The sequence below is a fragment of the Ornithorhynchus anatinus genome, chromosome 7, assembly GCF_004115215.2.
Source record: "Ornithorhynchus anatinus isolate Pmale09 chromosome 7, mOrnAna1.pri.v4, whole genome shotgun sequence".
NCBI lineage: Eukaryota > Metazoa > Chordata > Mammalia > Monotremata > Ornithorhynchidae > Ornithorhynchus > Ornithorhynchus anatinus.
Window position 1 is genome coordinate 78,292,098 of NC_041734.1, and position 23,827 is coordinate 78,315,924.

General features: G+C 51.0%; 1 protein-coding gene across 1 annotated transcript in view; it reads right to left on the bottom strand.

Annotated features, from left to right (window-relative positions):
- Positions 1-23,827, bottom strand: part of AOX1 (aldehyde oxidase 1) — an 84,806-nt gene that overhangs the window by 29,707 nt on the left and 31,272 nt on the right. Inside the window, exons 11-20 of the mRNA XM_029069086.2 lie at positions 23,036-23,187; positions 20,427-20,520; positions 19,736-19,845; positions 14,432-14,616; positions 11,385-11,547; positions 7,527-7,619; positions 5,705-5,874; positions 3,309-3,423; positions 1,311-1,433; positions 652-748 (exon numbers count right to left, since the gene is read on the bottom strand). Of these exons, the coding sequence (XP_028924919.1) occupies positions 652-748; positions 1,311-1,433; positions 3,309-3,423; positions 5,705-5,874; positions 7,527-7,619; positions 11,385-11,547; positions 14,432-14,616; positions 19,736-19,845; positions 20,427-20,520; positions 23,036-23,187 (1,302 nt within the window). The remainder of the gene's footprint in view (positions 1-651; positions 749-1,310; positions 1,434-3,308; positions 3,424-5,704; positions 5,875-7,526; positions 7,620-11,384; positions 11,548-14,431; positions 14,617-19,735; positions 19,846-20,426; positions 20,521-23,035; positions 23,188-23,827) is intronic.

Consider the following 23,827-nt stretch of genomic DNA (forward strand, 5'->3'; position numbering starts at 1 on the left):
AACAGAGCTGGTAGACACGTTCCTTGCCCACAACAAGCTTACGGTCTAGATGGATGATCAGGATCAATCAATCAATAGCACTGTTGCATATCTCCTTTCATTCATTCATTCATTTAATCACATTCATTGAGCGCTTACTGCGTGCAGGGCACTGAACTAAGCGCTTGGGAGAGGATTTGTCTTGTCTTATGCCGTCGAGCCGCGTCCGACCCATAGCGACACCACGGACGCATCTCTCCCGGAAGGGCCCGCTCTCCATCTGCCATCGTTCCCGTAGTGGATCCACAGAGTTTTCTTGGGAAAAATCTGGAAGCGATTGACCATCGCCGCCTTCCGCGCGGTAAACCCGAGTCTCCGCCCTCGACTCTCTCCCGAGCCGCTGCCGCCCAGGACGGGGGAATTTTGACTCGTAGCCGACGGCCTGCCCCTCGCTAGCCACTGCCCAAGCTCGGGATGGAACCGACAGGCCTCCGCTTCCCTCTCCCTCCTATAGCCGAGACCGGTAGAGGACTGGAAACTTTCCAGGTGCCACCCTGAGCAGGGAGTGAGTGCTTAAATGCCACAATGATTAGGGTAACCAGGCACCCCAAAACTCCTGGGAGAAATTCCATCTTTCATGCACTGAAGCTCCTTATCCGGACTGGTTTTTACCTTCAGTGATTTGATCCACTTGCTGAAATCCCTTTTCGACATCTCCCTTTTCGATTTTCTTCTCATCTGTTAAGAACGAACTGTGTTTCAAGGCATCCTGAGGAGAGAAAAGCAGTGAAGAGTTGTTGCCATGTTTTTAGATTTCCGGCCGTCACGCAGTCATAATAATAACGATTATGGTCCTACTTCTGAAGCATTTACTATGTTGCAAGCACTGTTCTAAGCGCTGGGGTAGACACGAGTTAATCAGTTTGGGCACAGTCTCTGTCCCACTTGGGACTCACGCTCTTCATCCCCATTTTTTTACAGATGAGGGAACCGAGGCCCAGAGAAGTGACTTGTCCAAGGTCACACGGCAGATGTGAGGCGGAGCCGGGATTAGAACTCAGGTCTCTCTGACTCCCAGGCCCGGGCTCTAGCCACTAAGCCACGCTGCTTCTCCATGATTTGTCTGCCCTGATGACACAGCTCCGATTTGATCGAGCTCAGTCTGTGCCATTTTATGCTTTGTTAAGTCTAGGTCCAAACGAGATCCCCAAATTAGAAAGCGCTTAGTACGGTGCTCTGCACACAGTAAGCGCTCGATAGATACGCCTGAATGAAAGACACCCCGCTCTAAGCCTTGGGGGTGGCATAAGGCGATAGGAGGAAAGAATGACCTTTATAGTGATGATCAGCGGCTTCAGATCCTCATACTCGATCTTCACCTTCTCGGCCGCTCGCTTGGCGTGTGCGGAGGAATCGGCGGCCACGGCACAGACGATCTGCCCCACGCAAATCACCTGCAACACAAGCCACACGAGTCACCGGCACCGCGAACCACACAGAGCGCCGGCAACGCAGACCACAGAAATCACCTGCAACAGAAACCACACGGGTCACCCGAAACACAAGCTGCACAAAATCACATCTGCCTCCAAAGCCACCCAGAGCACCGGCAGCACAGATAATAATAATAGTAATAATGGTACTTATTAAGCACTTACTATGTGGCAAGCGCTGTTTTAAGCGCTGGGGGAGATACAAGGTCATCAGGTTGTCCCACGTGGGGGGGGTGTCACAGCCTTAATTCCCATTTTACAGATGAGGGAACTGAGGCCCAGAGAAGTGAAGTGACTTACCCAAAGTCACATAGCTGATAAGTGGCAGAGCCGGGATTAGAACCCACGACCTCTGACTCCCAAGTCCCTGCTCTTTCCCCTAAACTGCTTCTCATGAGCCATCTGAATTCAAATCTCACAAAATAATCTTCCACTCAAGCCACAGAAAATCACTGTCCACCCAAGCCATACAAATCATGATTAACTTCTATCTACCCCAGCACTTAAACCAGTGTTAGGTGGAAACAGCGTGGCTTAATGTAAAAAGTCCTAGCTTGGGGGTCAGAGGACATGGGTTCTAATCCCGGCTCTGCCACTCGTCTGCTGTGTGACCTTGGGCAAAGCGCTTCACTTCTCTGTGCCTCAGTGACCTCATCTGTAAAATGGGGATTAAGACTGTGAGCCCCACGTGGGACAACCTGATTACCTTCTAGCCATCCCAGCGCTTAGAACAGTGCTTCGCCCATAGTCGACCCTTAACAGATACCATAATTATATTATTGCAGAGAAGACAAGTGGCGGAGCCGGGATTAGAACCCATGACTTCTGACTCCCAGGCCTGGGCTTTAGCCACCACGCCATGTTGCTTCTCCAACAATTATGGGGGACGACCCGATTAACGTCTATCTCCCCCAGCACTTGGAACAGTGCTCGGCACACAGTAAGCGCTTAACGAATCCCATCGTTTTTATTATTATTATAATCCTCTAGATTGTAAACTCGCTGTGGGCAGGGAATGTCTATTGTTGTACTGTACTCTCCCAAGCGCTTAGTACAGTGCTCTGCACACAGTAACTGCTCAATAAATACAACTGACTGACTAGTACTAAGCCCTGTACTGAGCACTGGGGAGAGTACAATATATCAGGCACATTCAAATGCTGTGGGGCCGAGGGTGGAGTGAATAAAGGGACCCAATCCTTCATCGCTGTTATACTATATAGCATGCCTAGCGGATAGAGCCCGGGCCTGGGAGTCAGAAGGTCCTGGGTTCTAATCCCGGCTCCTCCACGTGTCTGCTGTGCGACCTTGGGCAAGTCGCTTCGCTTCTCTGGGACCCGGTTCCCTCATCTGTAAAATGGGGATGGAGACCGTGAGCCCCACGTGGGACAGGGACAGTTAAGTTGATTATAATGATGGATTTAGCCGACGATTGGCCAACAAATGAAAAACGTCTAATGACTGGATGAACATATGTGAAATCCATTCGATCCTGGTAGTGATTATTGTAAATTAAGAGGTCGAAATGATGAGAGGTTGAACCATCAGATCTTCATGTTAAAAATAATCCATCAGCAGAGCAAGTCATTTAATATCTCCGGCTCAGGGATTCTTCCCCTTCTCCTTCCCCCACTCCCTTCTGCGTGACTTAGTCCGGTTCTTCATCCCCTCCCGTCCCAGCCCCACACAATTTATGTCTTTATCTGTCATTTATTTATTTGTATTGATGTCTGTCTCCCCCCTCTGTACGCTCCCGAGCGCTTAGCGCGGGGTTCTGCACACGCTAAGCGCTCAGTAAATCCGATCGAATGAAGAAATGGAGGAATCAAGCGATACCTCTTCTTGGGCCAAGAATCTCTCGTCTTCACTGCCGTTTTTCCCTGGAACATCTTGAGCCGTTACCACGGTGACCACTCCCGGCATTCCCAGGGCCTCGGACACATCGATGGATCTTGGGAGGAAATTTTGGAAGGTCGATGAGGAGAAAAACCTCATGTTCGAAACAGCGCGGCCTCATGGAAAGAGCGCGGGGTCTGGGAGACGGAGGACCCGGGTTTTAAGCCCGGCTCTGCCCGTTGTCCGCTGCGTGACCTTGGGCAAGTCACTAAACTGTTCTGCGCCTCAGATCCCTCATCTGTAAAATGGGGATTCAATTCTATTCCCTCTACTTAAACCGTGATCCTCACGTGGGACATCCAACCTGACGATCTTCTAGCCTGTGAGCCCGTCGTTGGATAGGGATTGTCTCTATCTGTTGCCGAATTGTACTTTCCAAGCGCTTAGTACAGTGCTCTGCACACAGTAAGCGCTCAATAAATACGGATGAATGAATGAAGGAATCTTGTATCAACCCCAGCTGTTTATACAGTGCTTGGCACATAGTAAGGGCTAACAGATAGCAGCGCGGCTCAGTGGAAAGAGCCTGGGCTTCGGAGTCAGAGGTCAGGGGTTCGACTCCCGGCTCTGCCACTCGTCAGCTGTGGGACTGTGGGCGAGTCACTTGACTTCTCTGGGCCTCAGTGACCTCATCTGTAAAATGGGGATTAACTGTGAGCCTCACGTGGGACGACCCGATGACCCTGTATCTCCCCCGGCGCTTAGAACAGTGCTCTGCACATAGTAAGCGCTTAACAAATACCAACATTATTAAGTTACAGGATGAATGATGAAATGAATCGCGACCTCTCTGGGCCTTAGTTTCCTCATCTGTAAAATGGCAGCCGATCCCTGGTCTCCGTCCCTCCCTCCCTTGTAGGCCCCGTGCGGCACTAGGACGGGGGTCGGCCTGACGACTCTGGATCTACCCCAGTTTCAGCACGTCGTAAGCTCTTGGCAAAATAATAATGATGTGGGTCAGGGCACGAAATCGAAAATGAGGGGATCTAACTCCAGTACTGATTCACGTAATCGCCCCACCTTGACCGTACATTTGGCAACTGGAAAGGAGGGGAGGGCTTATAAAAAGGGAATTAAGTCTAACAATAAGGGGAGAAGAAGACAGGCGAAGAAAGAGAAAGGTAAGAGGGCACTTGAGACGGCATCTCTTACTTCTATTGCAGCATGGTGTAATAATAATGTTGGTATTTGTTAAGCGCCTACTATGTGCAGAGTACTGTTCTAAGCGCTGGGGTAGATACTGGGTAATCAGGTTGTCCCACGTGAGGCTCACAGTCTCAATCCCCATTTTAAAGATGAGGGAACTGAGGCCCAGAGAAGCGAAGTGACTTGCCCACAGTCACACAGCTGACAAGTGGCAGAGCCGGGATTAGAACCCATGACCTCTGACTCCCAAGCCCAGATTCTTTCCACTGAGCCATGCTGCTTTAGAGCCGGGGCCTGGGAGTCAAAAGGTCATGGGTTCTAATCCCGGCTCTGCCACTTGTCTGCTGTGTGAACGTGGGCAAGTCACTTCGCTTCTCTGGGCCTCAGTTCCCTCATCTTTAAAATGGGGATTGAGACCGTGAGCCCCACGTGGGACAGGGATCGGGTCCAACTCGATTTACTGGTATCCACCCAGTGCTTAGTACAGTGCCAGGCACACAGTAAGCGCTTAGCAAAAATCACAGTTATTATTATTGTTATTTCTATTCAGGTAAGCACTGCTCTCACTGCTTACAAATATGATCTTTAATTTCCTCCCGTAAGGACCAGGGGCAGCATGGCATAGTGGATAGAGCACAGGTCTGGGAGTCAGAAGGTCATGGCGGCGTGGCTCAGTGGAAAGAGCCCGGACTTAGGAGTCAGAGGTCATGGGTTCAAATCCCGGCTCCGCCGCTTGCCAGCTATGTGACTTTGGGCAAGTCACTTCACTTCTCTGGGCCTCAGTGAGCTCATCTGTAAATTGGGGATGAAAACTGTGAGCCCCACGTGGGACAACCTGATCACCTCGTATCCCCCAGGGCTTAGAACAGTGCTTTGCACATAGTAAGCGCTGAACAGATGCCACCAATTACTTATTTTATTTAATCCCAGCTCCGCCACTTATCTGCTGGGTGACCTTGGCCAAGTCACTTTACTTTTCTGGGCCTCAGTGACCCCATCTGTAAAACGGGGATGAAGACCGGGAGCCCCACGTGGGACGACCTGATCACCTCGTATCTCCCCCAGTGCACAGAACAGTGCTTGGCTCATAGTAAGCGCTTAACAAGTACCATCATTATTTTTAAATGGCGTCCAGAGGAAAGCGAAGACGAAGGCGCGCAACTGATTTGTAGAAACATGGCAGCACTTACGTGATCCTGGCGTGGGCCCTGGAGCTGGTCACCAGGGCCAGGGCCAGCTCTCGGTCGCCGACGGGGATGTCGTCAGAGAAGATGGCTTCCCCCGTGGCGTGTTTGAGGCCCGACTGGTGCATGACCGGATGGCCGATGGGATCTTGAGGGGCCTTCTGGGGGTCCACACACTGACGAAGGACAAAGCAAATGATTTTAGCCACCGAGATCACCGGGTTCTTGGAAAAGAGCCCGCCGGCCTACAGCGTAGGAGCCTAGGAGCCAGCAGGACCTGGGTTCTAATCCCGCCCCCGCCCCTTGTCTGCTGTGTGATCTCGGGCAAGTCACTTCACTTCCCTGGACCTTGGTTACCTCATCTGGAAAATGGGGATGAAGACTGTGAGCTTCAAATGGGACAGGGACTTTGTCCACCCTGATTAACTTGTATAATAATAATAATGATGGTATTTGTTAAGCGCTTACTCTGTGCCACGCACTGTTCTAAGCGCTGGGGGAGATACAGGGTCATCAGGTTGTCCCACGTGGGGCTCACAGTCTTCATCCCCATTTTACAGATGAGGGAACTGGGGGACAGAGAAGTAAAGTGAGCGGCCCAAGGTCACACAGCAGACATGCGGCAGAGCCGGGATTAGAACCCAGTTCCTTTTGTGGCTTAGTGGAAAGAGCCCGGGCCTGGGATTCAGAAGGTCATGGGTTCTAATCCCAGCTCCGCCACATGTCAGCTGTGTGACTTTGGGCAAGTCACTTCACTTCTCTGTGCCTCATTTATCTCATCTGTAAAATGGGGATTAAGACTGTGAGCCCCATGAGAGACAACCTGATTACCTTGTATCTATCCCAGTGCTCAGAACAGTGCTTGGTACAGAATAAGAGCTTAAAAAATACCATCATTATTATTATTATTTTGACCCCCAGGCCCGAGATCTATCCACTGGGCCAAACCTGCTTCTCTTCTTTTTATATCTTCTTTTTACGTCTGCTCCTTTTTGTGTCTTCCTCTCCCACTGGGGTGTAAATTCATTCATTTACTCATTCATTTATAACGTCACACCTCTCCGCCACATGCTTTTCCCGCACAAAGCCCTCTTTTCCCCGGCTCCCTCTCCCTTCTGCGTTGTCTGTTCATTTCGATCTGTGACCTTCGGACATTTGATGATGATGACGGTGGCATTTGTTAAGCGCTTACTAGGTGCCGAGCACTGCTCTAAGCGCTAAGTATTCACCCCGACTCCGACTCCGCCACTGTTCAGTACCCATCTTTAAATTCTATATCCTAAGATTTATATTACTGCCTGTCTCCCCCTCTATTCATTCACTCATTCATTCAATCGTACTTATTGAGCGCTTACTGTGTGCAAAGCACTGTACTAAGCGCTCGGGAGAGGACCATATAACAACAGACGGACACATTCCTGCCTACGACAAGCTCGAAGTCTAGACTGTGAGCTCTCTGTGGGCACGGAATGTGCTAACTTTGTCGTATTTTCCTCTCCCAAGTGCTTAGTACAGTGCTCTGCACATAGTAAGGGCTCAGTAAATACCGTGCATTGATGATGATTATTCCTAATATTATTATTAGTAGCGGTATCGGAGGGAAAAACAAAAGCTACAACTCTAATAACAGGCTGTTCACGTCCTCTCCAGCTTGACTCCGGCTGTCTTCCTGTTTCCCTTTTGAAATTCATTCATTCACTCATTCAATCGTATTTATTGAGCGCTTACTGAGTGCAGAGCACCGTACTAAGCGCTTGGGAGAGTACAATACAGCCACAGACAGACGCATCGGTAGAAATTAATAGCAAGTAGAAATCGGTTTACTTGCCTGGTACATCTGCAGACCCTCGGGAACTCTGAGGGGGAAGTCATCCAGAGCACTTTGGAAATTCTCCGCGATGTCAGGAAACTGCTGGGGATCCTGAAAAGATGACGGTATGGAATTCCAGTCAATCGATTAACGGCACTGATTGAGCGCTTACTGTATACTAAGCGCTCCGGAGAGTGCAGTATAACACAGTCGGTAGCCACGATCTCTGCCCACAAAGAGTTTCTTGTCTAGAAGCAGGGGGGAACAGGTATTAAAATAAACGACGGATATGGGCCCAAGTTGCCATGAGGCCGAGGGAGGGGTGAATAAAGAGTGCAAATCCAAATGCCAGGATGAGGCAGAATTAAACATTTCCTAGGAGCCAACGTTGCGCTAAGCACAAGAGACCGAAGGCCCACCGTCTCTGACAATTGTAGTAATTGTTAAGCCTTTACTGTGTGCCATTCATTCATTCGATCGTATTTATTGAGCACTGTACTAAGCGCTTGGTATAATTTCCTGTAATCGGAAATAACGTATAATTCAGCGACCAGGAGAGGAAATCCCTGCCCACAGTGGGCTCACAGTCTAGAAGTCGGGGAGATAGAAGGGGGGGGGGAGACACAACAGTGCCAGGCACTGTACTAAGCGCTGGGGTGAATCCAGCTTAGAGAAGCAGCACGGCTCAGTAGAAAGAGCCCGGGCTTGGGAGTCAGAGGTCATGAGTTCTAATCCTGGCTCCACCACTTGTCAGCTGTGTAACCTTGGGCAAGTCACTTAACTTCTCTGTGCCTCAGTTCCCTCACCTGTAAAATGGGGATGAAGACTGTGAGCCCCAGGTGGGACAACCTGATGACCTCATATCTACCCCAGTGCTTAGAACAGTGCTTGGCACATAGTAAGGGCTTAACAAATGCCAACATTATTATTATCATTATCCAAGCAAATCGTGTCGGACACAGTCCCTGTCCCGTGTGGGGCTCACTGACTCAAACCCCATTTTCCAGGTGAGGAAACTGAGGCCTAGAGGAGTGAAGCGACGCGTCCGAGGTCACCCCGCAGACGAGTGGCGGAGCCAGCGGGGAAGGTCTCACAGAGTAGAGGGCTGTTCTACAGGGCTGTTTCTCTTTTGGGAAAGCCAAGCGATATTTATGAAGCGTGTAATATACGGCCACGGTCTTTGGAAGGCCAAGTGACTCGACTGAGATGGGCGTATTTCGGACACATCATCAGGAAGACTGATTCTCTGGAGAAGACGCTAATGCTAGGAAAAGTCCAGGCAAAAGGTGGAAGAGGCAGCCCGCCGGCTAGATGGATAGCGACCCTGACGACGACAGCGGAAGAGCCGTTAGAGAGGTCGCGCATTCTGGCAGAGGACTGGGCGTTCTGGAGAAAGCACATCCGTGGAGTCGCTATGAATCGGAAATGACTCGATGGCACATAATAATAATAATAATAATAATGTTGGTATTTGTTAAGCGCCTACTATGTGCCGAGCACTGTTCTAAGCGCCGGGGGAGACACAGGGGGATCAGGCCGTCCCACGTGGGGCTCACGGTCTTAATCCCCATTTTACAGATGAGGGAACTGAGGCACCGAGAAGTGAAGTGACTTGCCCGAAGTCACACGGCTGACAAGTGGCCGAGCCGGGATTCGAACCCGTGACCTCTGACTCCAAAGCCCATGCTCTTTCCTCTGAGCAATCATAATATTGCAAGCACTTCGCTAAGCCCTGGGGCAGGTAATGGTACTTTCCAAGCGCTCGTACGGTGCTCCGCTCACAGTAAGCGCCCGTTAAATAAATACGATCGAATGAATGCAGGATGACCAGATGGGGCCCAGGCCCGTCTCTCCCCCTGGGGTAGCCAGGTTAGGCGGGCGGGTCTTGGGAAACCTGCAGTGGCCGGATCTGTGTCTGGCCCGCGGGCGGCAGCCGAGCCTTGAGCCGAACGGACTTGAGAGCTGCTGGGGGCCCGGCGAAGGTCGAGAGGGGGGCAGGGCCTAGTCAGGAAGGGGCGAGAGGGGTGCGGGACGGGGGGTTAAAACCCGGCCGGAAGGGAAGGGTCAGTTGGGGTGAACGGGTGTCTGGGGGGGCTGGAGGGACGTGGACACTGGGCGGTCCCTTCCCCAGCCAACTCTGCATCAGACGGAAACTGCTCACCATTAGCTTGAAAGCGGCGAATCCCCCGGCCCCCTCCTACCTCACCCGGCTACTCTCCTACTCCATCCCGGCCCGCACGCTCTGCTCTGCTAATGCCAACCTTCTCACCGGGCCTCCATCTCGTCTGTCTCATCCCCGACCCCCCGGCCCACGTCCCGCCTCGGGCCTGGAACGCCCTCCCTCCTCAGATCCCACAGACAATTCCTCTCCGTGGCTTCAGAGCCTTATCGAAGGCCCTTCTCCTCCCGGAGGCCTTCCCTGACTGCGCCCTCCTTTCTTCTTCTCCCCCTCCCCTCTGCATCGCCCTGACTTGCTCCCTCTCAGAGGTCATGGGTTCGAATCCCTGCTCGGCCGCTTGTCAGCCGTGTGACTTTGGGCAAGTCACTTCACTTCTCGGTGCCTCAGTTCCCTCATCTGTAAAATGGGGATTAAGACTGTGAGCCCCAAGTGGGACGACCTGATTCCCCTGTGTCTACCCCGGCGCTTAGAACAGTGCTCGGCACAGAGTGGGCGCTTGACAAATACCAACATCATTACCGACGTTATTATCCTCCGTCCCAGCCCCACACCACTTCTGTCCATACCCCTACTTTATTTATTTTATCAATGTCTGTCTCCCCCTCTAGTGGCAAGAGCCGGGACTTGGGAGACAGAGGTCGTGGGTTCGAATCCCGGCTCTGCCACTTGTCAGCTGTGTGACTGTGGGCGAGTCGCTTCACTTCTCTGGGCCTCAGTTACCTCATCTGTAAAATGGGGATTAACTGTGAGCCTCACGTGGGACGACCCGATGACCCCGTATCTCCCCCAGCGCTTAGAACGGTGCTCTGCACATAGTAAGCGCTTAACAAATGCCAACATTATCATTATTATTATTAATAATCCTGGCTCTACCACTCGTCTACTGCGTAACCCTGGGCAAATCACTTCTCCGAGCTTCAGTTCCCTCATCTGTAAAATGGGGATTAAACTGGGAGCCCGCTGTGGGACAGGGATTTTGTCCAACTTAATAATAATAATAATAATGATGGTACTCGTTAAGGGCTTCCTATGTGCCAAGCACTTTTCTAAGCTCTGGGGTCGATACAAGTGAGTCAGGTTGGACACAGTCCCCGTCCCACATGGGGCTCGCAGTCTCAATCCCCATTTTCCAGATGAGGTAACTGAGGCACAGAGAAATGGAGTGACTGGCCTAAGGCTTGAAAAGCAACGTGGCTCAGTGGCAAGATCTGGGGCTTGGGAGTCAAAAGTCATGAGTTCTGATCCCATCTCCGCCACTTGTCAGCCGTGTGACTTTGGGCAAGACACTTCACTTCCGGTGCCTCAGTGACCTCATCTGGAAAATGGGGATTAAGAATGAGCCCCACGTGGGAGAACCTGATCACCTTGTATCCCCCCCAAGCACTTAGAACAGTGCTTTGCACATAGTAAGCGCTTAAAAAAATACCATCATTATTATTATTATTATCATTAAGGTCACACAGCAGACATTGGTGGAGCCGGGGTTAGAACCCAGGTACTCAACCCAACGCTCAGTACAGTCTGGAACATAGTAGGAGCTTAACAAGTACCACCGTTCATTCATTCATTCAGGAGGGGAACAAGCCTCGTCATCACTGAATGACCCTCGCAGTAGCGAAGTCACAAGGCCCTTGAAAAGAGTCATTTTTGAGGCATCAGCAACGCCAATGCCGTCATCATCTGGAGCCGCAATTTACCAGTCTGCTCAAGCCTCGGAGGACTCTGAGGTAGGATTTGAAGAGGAAGCTGACGATGAGCGTTCTCTTATAATTCACCATTCCATCTTTAGCTGTGGGGGGAATATAAATTTCATCCAGAACCAGTTTGCAGGCCTCGTTCAACATCTCATCATCCCAGCGCCTAGGAGAAAGGAACAAAAGCAGATTTAACATAAGTAGTCATCGGCGCCGGATAATCTGATACGAGTCGTTATGGTCTCGGTAGCACTTATGTACAGCTTTGTAATTTCTTTATTTCTCCTAATGTCTGCCTCCCCCTCTAGACTGTAAGCTCGTCGGGGATGGGGAATGTGTGGGCTGATTGTTATGTAATAGAAGTAATAGTCTAGTAGTCATAGAAATCGTGTAGTAGGAAGAGGAGGAGGAAGAGGAGGAGGAGGAGAAACAACTTTCTGTGGTCCAATGTGGCTTTGGTGGTGGATCTCACACTGGCCTTTTCAGCCACACACATACCCCCATAGGTGAACCTCAGAGGTGTCTTTTTCAAATCCCGGAGACAACTAGCTCGTCTCTAGACTCTAAGCGCGTTACGGGCATTCATTCAATCCTATTTATGAGCACTTACTATGTGCAAAGCACTGTACTAAGCGCTTGGAAGACTCCAGTACAAACAGACATATTCCCTGCCCACTATCTACTAATTCTGTTGTACTGGACTCTCCCAAGTGATTAGTAGAGAGGTCTGCATATCGTAAGTGCTCAATAAATACCACTGACTGATTGATCGATTAACTGATTGATACTGTGTTGGAGTTTACCGAGTACCCACTAGGTGAAATGAAGTGTACTACGCACTTGTGAAAGTACGACTAAAGTCAGTCAGTCAATGGTATTTGTTGAGCGCTTACTTTGGGAGAGTAAAATAGAACAATATAACAGACACCTTCCCTGTCCACAACGAGCAGACAGCCTAGAGGGATTTGCCCAAGGTCACACGGCAGGCCAGGATTAGAACCCAAGGGTCCCGACTTTCAGTCCTGTGCTCTTTCATTTATTCATTCAATTCATCCAGTTGCCTTGATTGAGCACTTACTGGGCACAGAGGACTGTAACTGTGTGCTTAGAAAGTACAATTCAGCAACAGAGACAATCCCTGCCCATGACGGGCTCACAGTCTGGCCGGGGGTGAGGAGACAGGCATCGATACAAGTAAACATGCATCAGTATAAATAAATAGAATTCATTCATTCATTCAGTAGTATTTATTGAGCGCTTACTATGTGCAGAGCACTGGACTAAACACTTGGAATGTACTAATCGGTAACAGAGACGGTCCCTGCCCTTTGACGGGCTTACGGTCTAATCGGGGGAGACGGACAGACGAGAACAAGAGCAATAAATAGAATCGAGGGGATGAACGTCTCATTAAAACAATAGCAGATAAATAGAATCGAGGCGATGTACATCTCATTAACAAAATAAATAGGGTGATGAAGATATAGCCGAGGGGAGGGGAAGGGAGAGGGGTAGGAGCAGAGGGAGAGGGGGGAGAAGAGGGTTTAGCTGCGGAGAGGTGAAGGGGGGGGTAGAGGGAGCAGAGGGAAAAGGGGAGCTCAGTCTGGGAAGGCCTCTCGGAGGAGGTGAGCTTTAAGTAGGGTTTGGAAGAGGGGAAGTGTATACCTATATACATAAGTGCCTCAAAGGAAACATGACTGGGAGGGATGAGAGAGTGCGTGTGTCATTGAAGAAACCACTAACACTCTAACAGACTCGTTGCGGGCAGGGAATGTGTCCGTTTATTGTTGTACTGCACTCTCCCCAGCTCTTAGTACAGTGCTCTGCACATAGTAAGCGCTTAAGAAATACGATTGAAAGAAGAAAGTGCTGTGGGGTGAGGAGAAGGGGGAAGGGGGAAGTGCAAAGGGAACGAGTCGAGGTGACGCAGAGGTGGGGGAGCTGAGGAAAAGGAGGGCTCAGTCCGGGAAGGCCTCCTGGAGGAGGTGAGTCTTCAGTAGGGCTTTGAAGAGGGGGAGAGTCATTGTCTGGTGGATTTGAGGAGGGAGGGTGTTTCTGGCCAGAGGTAATAATAATTATAATAATAATGTCGGTATTTGATGGGAAAGTCAGAGAGAGGACAGGGTTCGGGTGGGAAGATGAGGAGTTCTGTCCAAAACAGAAGTTTGAGGTGACAGAAGGAGATCCAAGTAGAGATGTCTTGAAGGCAGGAGGAGATGTGAGCCTGGAGAGAGGGAGGGAGATCAGGGGAGGAGATGTCTGCACAGAGATGGTAGCTGAAGCCACGGGAGGGAATGAGTTCTCCAAGGGAGTGGGTGTAGATGGAGACTAGAAGGGGACAACAAGCTTACAGTCTAGAGGGGGAAAGAAAGGGCTCAATAAATAGCACTGATTGATTTAAAGGGTGGGAAGAGGTGACAACGACCCAGAAACCCCTCACTGGGCCTCGTTCTCACTTGTCCCGCCACGGACTCCCGTCCTACCTCTGGCCTGGAAAGCCCTCCCTCCTCACCTCTGCCAAATTAGCTCTCTTCCCCCCTTCGAAGCCCTACTGAGAGCTCACCTCCTCCAGGAGGCCTTCCCAGACTCAGCCCTCCCTTTCCCTCTGCTCCTCCTCCCCTCCCCGTCGTCCCGACTCCCTCCCCCCGCTCTCTCCTCTTCCCTGCCCCACAGCACTGGTGTATATTTGCACATATTTATTATTCCATTTATTTTATTAATGATGTAAATATATCTATAATTCTAGTTATCTATTTCGTTGCTAGCGATGCCCGTCTACTTGTTTTGTCTCGTTGTCTGTCTCCCGCCTTCTAGACCTTGAGGCCGTCGTTGGGAAGGGATGGTCTCTATCGGTTGCCGAATTGTACTTTCCACGCGCTTAGTCCAGTGCTCCGCACACAGTAAGCGCTCAATAAAGTGAATGAATGAATGAAAGAAACAAATTCCCTGCCTTCAACGAGCTTACAGTCTAGAGGTGAAATAAAGTGTTCGATAAATAGCGCTGATTGATTTAGAGGGCAGGAGAAGTTTACAGTAGCTGAGAAGCTCACCTCCCAAGCAGCTGGTGACAGGACTGGGGTGCAGCCAAGACGGAGGGGCCGACGTTGCCGTAGAAAAGCTTCAGGTCCTTAATAGTGTCCGTGCCTTTGCCAAACAGGACCCTCAGGCCCAAATTGACAATGGCGGAGGCGTTCTCGTGCCGCTGGGCCTGGCGGAGCCCCACCACAAATTCCCACTGAAAAAAAAGAGAAAAAGAGAAAATCCGACTGATGCAACTGATGCCTGTCCACTGGGGTTGTTATGTTGTTTGTCTCCGCCCTTCTAGACTGTGACCTCGTTGTTGGGGAGGGATCGTCTCTATCTGTTGCCAAATTCATTCATTCAGTCGTATTTATTGAGCGCTTACTGTGTGCAGAGCGCTGTACAAAGTGATTGGAATGTACAGTGCGGCAACAGATAGAGACAATCCCTGCCCGATAACGGGCTCGCGGTCTGAACGGGAAGCGCTTACTATGTGCCAAGCACTGTTCTAAGCGTTGGGGGTTACAAGATAATCAGGTTATCCCACATGGGGTTCAAAATCTTCAACCCCATTTTACAGATGAGGTAACTGAGGCACAGAAAAGTGAAGTGACTTGCCCACAGTCACACAGCTGACAAGTGGCGGAGCTGGGATTAGAACCCACGACCTCCGACTCCCAAGCCCGCGTTCTTTCCACTGAGCCATGCCGCTTCACCACGATTAGACTGTGAGCCCGTCACTGGGCAGCGAATGTCTCTATCTGTTGCTGAATTGTACACTCCAGGCGCTTAGTACGGTGCTCTGCACACAGTAAGCACTCAATAAATACGATCGAAGGAATGAATGAATGTTCACGGGAGTGGGAACGTGTGTGGGGATGAACATCAAAACAAGTGAACAGGCATCAATAGCACCATTATAAATACATAGAATTATAGATATATACACATCATGGACTTTCCAAGCACTTAGTACAGTGCTCTGCACAGAGTAGGCGCTCAATAGATATGAATGAATGAATGAAGACCTCCCTTGAGGTCCAGACTGATCTTTCTGGAGGGAGTTTAGCGGACTCTCTAGTCTCCCTGTCTTCAAAGTCTTCTTGAAGGCCCATCTCCTCCCAGAGGCCTTCCTTTCCCTCCTTTCTCCTTCTCCCACTCCCTTCTGCGTCGGCCCGACTTGCTCCCTTTATTCGTCCCCCCCACCCAGCCCCACACCGCTTAGGAACATATCTGTCATTTCATTTATATTTACGTCTGTCTCCCCCTCTGGACTGTAAACTCACTGTGGACAGGGACTGTGCCTGTTACATTTTTATACTCCCTTGTCTTACGCCGTCGAGTCGCGTCCGACCCATAGCGACACCACGGACGCATCTCTCCCGGAAGGCCCCGCTCCCCGTCTGCCATCGTTCCCGTAGAGGATCCACAGAGTTTTCTTGGGAAAAATCCGGAAGCGGTTGACCATCGCCGCCTTCCGCGCGGTAAACTCGAGTCTCCTCCCTCGACCCTCTCCCGGGCCGCTGCCGCCCAGCACGGGGGAGTTTTGACTCGTAGCGGATGGCCCGTCCCTCGCTAGCCACCGCCCAAGCTAGGGATGGAACGGACAGGCCTCCGCTTCCCTCTCCCTCCCATCGCCGACACGGGTGGACGACTGGAAACCCAGAGGTGTGACCCTGGGAGGGATGTTATACTGTACTTCTACTACAACTAATGATTATTATGGCATTTATTAAGCACTTACTACGTGCCAGGCACTGTACTAAGCACTGGGGTAGATACAAGGTCATCAGGTTGTCCCACGGGGGGCTCACAGTCTTCATCCCCATTTTTCAGATGAGGTCACTGAGGCCCAGAGAAGTGAAGTGACTTGCCCAAAGTCACACAGCTGACAAGTGGCGGAGCCGGGATTAGAACGCACGACTCCCAATAATAATAGTGATGAGGTCCCGGCTAGACTACTGTGTCAGCCTTCTCTCTGACCTCCCTTCCTCCTCTCTCGCCCCGCTCCGGTCTATTCTTCACTCCGCCGCCCGGCTCATCTTCCTGCAGAAACGATCTGGGCCTGTCACTCCCCTTCTTAAACAACTCCAGTGGTTGCCTATCGACCTCCGCTCCAAACAAAAACTCCTCACTCTAGGCTTCGAGGCTCTCCATCACCTTGCCCCTTCCTACCTCTCCTCCCTTCTCTCTTTCTACCGCCCACCCCGCACGCTCCGCTCCTCCGCCGCCCACCTCCTCGCCGTCCCTCGGTCTCGCCCATCCCGCCGTCGACCCCCGGGTCACGTCCTCCCGCGGTCCCGGAACACCCTCCCTCCTCACCTCCGCCAAACTGATTCTCTTTCCCTCTTCAAAACCTTACTCAAAAATCACCTCCTCCGAGAGGCCTTCCCAGACCGAGCTCCTCTTCCCCCTCTACTCCCTCTGCCATCCCCCCTTCACCTCTCCGCAGCTAAAGCCTCATTTTCCCCTTTTCCCTCCGCTCCTCCACCTCTCCCTTCCCATCCCCACAGCACCGTACTCGTCCGCTCGACTGTATATATTTTCGTCACCCTATTTATTTTGTTAATGAATTGTACATCGCCTTGATTCTATTTAGTCGCCATCGGTTTTTACGAGATGTTCTTCCCCTTGATGCTGTTTAGTGCCATTGTTCTCGTCCGTCCGTCTCCCCCGATTAGACCGTAAGCCCGTCAAACGGCAGGGACCGTCTCTATCTGTTGCCGACTTGTTCATCCCAAGCGCTTAGTACAGTGCTCTGCACATAGTAAGCGCTCAATAAATACTATTGAATGAATTTGTTAAGCGCTTACTATGTGCCAAGCTCTGTTCTAAGCACTGGGGGGGATACAAGGTGATCAGGTTGTTCCACGTGGGGCTCACAGTCTTCGTCCCCATTTTACAGACGAGGCAAACAATATAAATAATTATTATGGCATTTTTTAAGCACTTACTTTGTGCCAGGCACTGTACTAAGCGCTGGGGTAGGTTCAAGCAAATAGGGATGGACACAGTCCCTGGCCCACGTGGGGCTCACAGTCTCACTCCCCATTTTCCGGATGAGGGAACTGAGACCCAGAGAAGTAAAGTAACTTGCTCAAGGTCACTCAGGAGACAAATGGCGGAGCTGGGATTGGAACCCATGACCTTCTGACTCCCAGGCCCCGGCTCTAGCCATTATGCCAAGTGCTTAGTACAGTGCTCTGCAAACAGTAAGTGCTCAATAAATGTGACTGACCGACTGAAAGCATAATGGGATTTCGGTAAATGGCTCTCAGGGCGAAAGGGAGCTGCGGGGCGGGGGTACCCCCGCTCTTAGCACCACCAGATTTCAGTCTTGAGGTTTCAGGGCACCGGCTCCCGCTGACTGAACTGGCCTCATTATCATCATTAATAAGAAGAAAATTAATCTTAAAAGCAACGCCGTGGAGTGCTACTTTCTTTTTCTAAGCCGTTTCACACCAATCATTTCATTTTTTAATAATAATAATAATGTCGGTATCTGTTAAGCGCTCGCTATGTGCCGAGCACCGTTCTAAGCGCCGGGGTAGACACAGGGGAATCAGGTCGTCCCACATGGGGCTCACAGTCTTAATCCCCATTTTACAGATGAGGGAACTGAGGCCCAGAGAAGTTAAGTGACTCGCCCACGGTCACACAGCTGACAAGTGGCAGAGCCAGGATTCGAACTCATGACCTCTGACTCCAAAGCCCGTGCTCTTTCCACTGAGCCACGCTGCTGCGTCTTTTTCCTGACGATATCCCCGGGAGCAGGTATCGTTACCCGCCTCCGACAACCTATCGGTCCGTCGCTCAGCGGTATCTGTTGAGCGCTTCCTGTATTCAGAGCACTGTACTAAGTGCCCGGGAGAGTATGATATAGCAGAATATGGCAGATGAGGAAACTGAGGCACAGGGAGGCCAAGTGACCTGACTGAAGTTATCCAGCTGCCCGGGGGCAAAGGTGAGACTAGACTAAACTCCTGCTTCTTCCACTAGGCCAGGCTGCCTCATCCTGATGACTGGAATCACCCTAACCCTCATCTTTTAACAATGCAGGGCAGCAAGGCCTAGTGGATAGAGCCCGGCCTGGGACTCAGAAGGACCTGGGTTCTAATCCCGGCTTCCCGCCTATTGGCTCGTAGCCTTGGGCAAGGCACTTTTCTCCTCCGTGCCTCAGTTCCCTCATCTGTAACCTGGAGAACGCGACTGTGAGCCCCACGTGGGACAGGGACAGCGGCCTACCTGATTACTTGTGTCTACCCCCCCGGGGCTTGCTCACTGTGGGTGGGGAATGTGTCTGTTTATTGCTGAATTGGGCTCTCCAGAGTGCTAGTATAGTGCTCAGTGGAAAGAGCAAGGGCTGGGGAGTCAGAGGTCATGGGTTCAAATCCCCGCTCTAGCGGCGTCACCGTGGGCAAGTCACTTTACTTCTCTTTGCCTCGGTTACCTCATCTGTAAAATGGGGATTAACGGCTTGGTTCAGTGGAAAGAGCTCGGGCTTGGGAGTCAGAGGTCATGGGTTCGAATCCCGGCTCTGCCACGCGGCAGCTGGGTGACTGTGGGCGAGTCACTTCACTTCTCTGTGCCTCAGCGACCTCATCTGTCAAATGGGGATGAAGACTGGGAGCCTCATGTGGGACCAACTGATGACCCTGTATCTCCCCCAGCGCTTAGAACAGTGCTCTGCACATAGTGAGCGCTTAACAAATACCAACATTATTAATAATGATAATAATAGCATTTGTTAAGCGCTTACTATGTGCAGAGCGCTGTTCTAAGCACTGGGGGAGATACAAGGTGATCAGGTTGTCCCAAGTGGGGTTCACAGTCCTAATCCCCATTCTAAGACAGAATAAGACTGTGAGTCTCACGTGGGACAAGCTGATCACCTTGTAACCTCCCCAGCGCTTAGAACAGCGCTCTGCACATAGTAAGCGCTTAACAAATACCATCACGCTCTGCCACCTCTCAGCCGTGTGACTGTGGGCAAGTCACTTAACTTCTCTGTGCCTCGGTGACCTCATCTGCAAAATGGGGATGAAGACCGTGAGCCTCGCGTGGGACAACTGATGACCCTGTATCTGCCCCAGCGCTTAGAACAGTGCTCTGCACATAGTAAGCGCTTAACAAATACCAACGTTATTATTATTATTACTATTATTAATAAAAACAACTGAATGAATGAACAGTTCCTGGCAGAGTGAATAGTAAATGCTTAAGAAATACAAAAAGGAAAATGTGAGGCTTCCCGACGGCCCAAGCGTCGGCAGCGTAGACCCCCGGGACGCCGCCGTGCCCTCTGACCCCTCACCTCACCCCGGGGCCCTTACCTTTGTGGAGAAGGGGATGTGAACTGAGACGACGATCTCTCCGGGCTCGAGGTCAGCACTCGGAGATCTGGACAGGAAAGGGCCGTCCAGCGGGAGCTGCCTCTCCCCTCCTGCAGGAAGAAAAAAACCAACCCAGCTGATTAATAATAATTATAATCGTCGTAATGGGAATATTGGTTCCGTGCTGGCTAGGTGCCAAGCAATAATGACGTCACACCCGGAGATTTAGAGCCCAGGCCCGGGAGGCTGAAGGAACTGGGTTCTCATCCCGGCTCCGCCGCGTCTGCCGTGTGAGCGCGGGCGGGTGGCTTAGCTTCTCTGGGCCTCCGTTCCCTCATCTGGAAATTGGGGAGGAAGACCGCGAGCCCCATGCGGGACAGGGACTGGGTCCAACCTGATCAGCTTGGATCTGCCCCAGTGCTTAAAACTACAGTGTTTCGTTCTGTTCTGTTTTGCCGTCTGCCTCCCCGGTTTAGACTGTGAGCCCACTGTAGGGCAGGGATTGTCTCTCTCTGTTGCCCAATTGTACATTCCAAGGGCTTTGTACAGTGCTCTGCACTTAGTAAGAGTTCAATGAATACGATTGAATGAATGAATGAAGTGCTTAACAAGTATTATTATTATCATTATTATTATTATTATTAATTTCCCTCCCCCCGGGCCCAATTTCCCACGGGAGGAAAGCTGTTACCTTGGGAGATGAGATGGAGCAGAGCCCCACCGGCAGCGAGAATGGGATTCAGGTCGGAAAAGTTGGGCCTGCTTACGACGTGCCCGCCTAACGTCTGGGAAAAAACATGGTGGTTACACAAATGTGCGCACACACGCAAACACAAACATACACAACCACACACAAAAACGGAAGCCTTCCCTGACTGCGCCCTCCTTTCCTCTTCTCCCACTCCCTTCTGCATCGCCCGGACTTGCTCCCTTTCTTCATCCCCCCTCCCAGGCCCACACCACTTACGTCCTTATCCGTCATTTCTTTATTTCTATTCATTTTAGTCTCCCCCTCTAGACCGTAAGCTCGTTGTGGGGTTGTCTTCCGTTTAGTATTCTACCGTCCTCTCCCAAGCCCGTCGTACGGTGCTAGGCACACAGTAAGCGCTCAGTGAATACGACTGAATGAATGACTGAACGAATTCTCCAAGCACTTAGTACAGCGCTCTGCCCAGTAAGCGCTCAAAAAATCCAATTGAATGAATGAATGAATGAATGAACAAGCTCTCCCAAGCGCTTAGTACAGTGCTCTGCACGCAGTAAATGGTGAATAAATGCGACTGTATAAAGCATGAAAGCGCTTAGTACAGTGCTCTGCGCATAGTAAGCACTCAATAAATACAAACGAATGAATGAAACACGCACACATTTGCACACAAATAATAATAATAATAATAATGATAACGGTATTTGTTAAGCGCTTACTATGTGCAGAGCACCGTGCTAAGCGCTGGGGTCGATACAGGATAATCAGATTGTCCCACGTGGGGCTCACATTTTTTAATCCCCATTTTTTGCAGATGAGGTCACTGAGGCCCAGAGAAGTGAAGTGACTTGCCCAAGATCACACAGCAAAGTGGCGGAGCAGGAATTCGAACCCAGGACCTCTGACTCCCAAGCACGGGCTCTTTCCACTGAGCCGCGTGACTTCTCCAAGCAAACGCACACCCTCCTAGGGTAAGCTGGCTTTCTTCCTTGGCTCACGGAAAACTCTGGATGGGTCCTGAGGCAGCTGAACCCTTCGTTTAACACAATGTGAGCACCTCCCTACCTCACCCCAAACGCTGGCGTTTCTCCTCCTCTCTCTTCCTGTCCACATTATCTCCTCTGCCATCTCCCCTAGACCGACAGCTCGCTGTGGGCCGGACAGTAGACACAGACGCATTCTACTCTTCTATCGGACTCTCCCAAGCGCTTAGTACGGGGCTCCGCACGCAGTAAGCGTTCAACAGATACGATCGACCGACCGACTGATTGACAACTCTCTGCTCGGTCAGAAATACCAGTCTCCCAGTAGGGGGATTTAGCAGATTCCACCCCATATTGTGCGGACGCATCATTTTGTGGCAGTATGAAGAAATGAAAACATTCCCTCAGGGGTCCTCCTTGCAGCTCCACTCTTCCCTTTGCCGTCTCTGGAGCCGTTCTGTTCCCCGCTCGGGTCGGTAAAAATCACAAGGGCTGAGGAGGAGGGAGACCAGTGGCAAGAGCCCGGGCTCGGGAGTCAGGGGTCGTGGGTTCTAATCCCGGCTCCGCCACTTGTCCGCTGTGTGACCTGGGGCAAGTCGCTTCACTTCTCTGTGCCTCAGTTCCCTCATCTGGAAAATGGGGATTTAAGACTGGGAGCCCCGTGTGGAACAACCTGATTAGCTTGTACCTACCCTAGGACTTAGAACAGTGCCTGGCACACAGTAAGCGCTTAACAGATACCATCATCATTATTACTATTATTTAAAGTGAAAATACCGGATGTAATAATAATAATGATAAGAATAATAATAATTGTGGCACTTAAAAAAACGATAATAATGGTATTTGTTAAGCATTTACTATGTGCCAGGTACTGTACTAAGCGCTAAGGTGGTTAGGAGCAAATTGGGTTGGGCATAGTCCCTGTCCCACATGGAGCTCTCAGTCTGCGGCCCCATTTTCCAGATGAGGGAACTGAGACCCAGAGAAGTGAAACGTCTTGCCCGAGGTCACACAGCAGATATGTGGCGGAGCCAGGATTAGAACCCAGGTCCCCGCGACTCCCAGGCCCGGGTTCTATCCATTAGGCCACACTGCTTCCCGGCTCCCCTCTACCCCACTGACAGAGGCCGACGTCTGGACCGTATCCAGACATAATAACAATAATAATAATGATTATGGTGTTTGTTAAGCGCTTACTACGTGCCAGTCACCGTACTAACGGCTGGGGGAGATACGAGATAGGGTAGATCGGGTAGATCGGACTGGACACGGTCCCCGTCTCCAAATAGGGCTCACAGTCTTAATCTCCATTTTGCAGATGAGGGAACTGAGGCCCAGAGAAGTGAAGTGATTCGCCCAAGGTCCCGCAGCAGACAAGTGGCAGAGCCGGGATGAAAACCCTTGACCTTCTGACTCCCAGGTCCGTCCCCTATCCGCTATGCCAATGTGCAGACTGTGAACCCCACGTGGGACAGGGACTGTGCCCAACCCGATTTGCTCGTATCCACCCCAGCGCTCAGTACAGTGCCTGGCACATAGTAAGCGCTTAACCAATACCGTAATTATTAACGATCGTATCCCGATTTCCGGGCCCGGAAGGGAACGTACGGCCAGGTTTCTGACGGGTGGTCCCGCCAGGGTCCTCAAGTGCTTCAGGAGGGCCCGGAACGTCTTCGTCTTCTCCTTAGGCTGCTCCGAGACCACCGAGGCCAAGATTTCCTTCACCTGGGTCAGGCTGTGCCCGGCACCTAGCGTCACCCCTGAAATCACACCGTCCAACAGTTCAGTTTGAGTGGGATCTCTTCCCCCACGAGTTAAGTGGGCGTAAATAGAATGATAATCATAACAATTACAATTACGGAATTTGTCAAGCGCTACTGTGGGGCAAGTACTGGACTAAACGCTGGGGGAGATAAAAGAGCATCAGGTCAGACACAACTCCCGTTCCACGTGAGGCTCACTCTCTAAAGGGGAGAGAGAGCGGATATCCAATCCCCATTTGACAGATGAGGAAGCGGAAGCCCAGAGAAGTGAAGGGAATTGCGCATTCATTCATTCATTCAATCGTATTTACTGAGCTCTCATTGTGTGCAGAGAAGCAGCGTGGTCCAGTGGATGATAATAATAATAACTGTGGTATTTATTAAGCGCTTCCTATGTTCCAGGCACTGTTCTACGCACCGGGGCAGATACAAGGTCATCAGTTAGACTGCGAGCCCATCGTGGGCCAGGATTGTCTCTTTTTATAGCTGTACTGTGCTTTCTGAGTGCTTAGTACAGTGCTCTGCGCACAGTAAATGCTCAACAAATACGATTGAATGAGTGACACAGTCCCTTTCCCACATGGGATTCGCGGTCTTAATCCCTGTTTTCCAGATGAGGTAACTGAGGCCCAGAGTT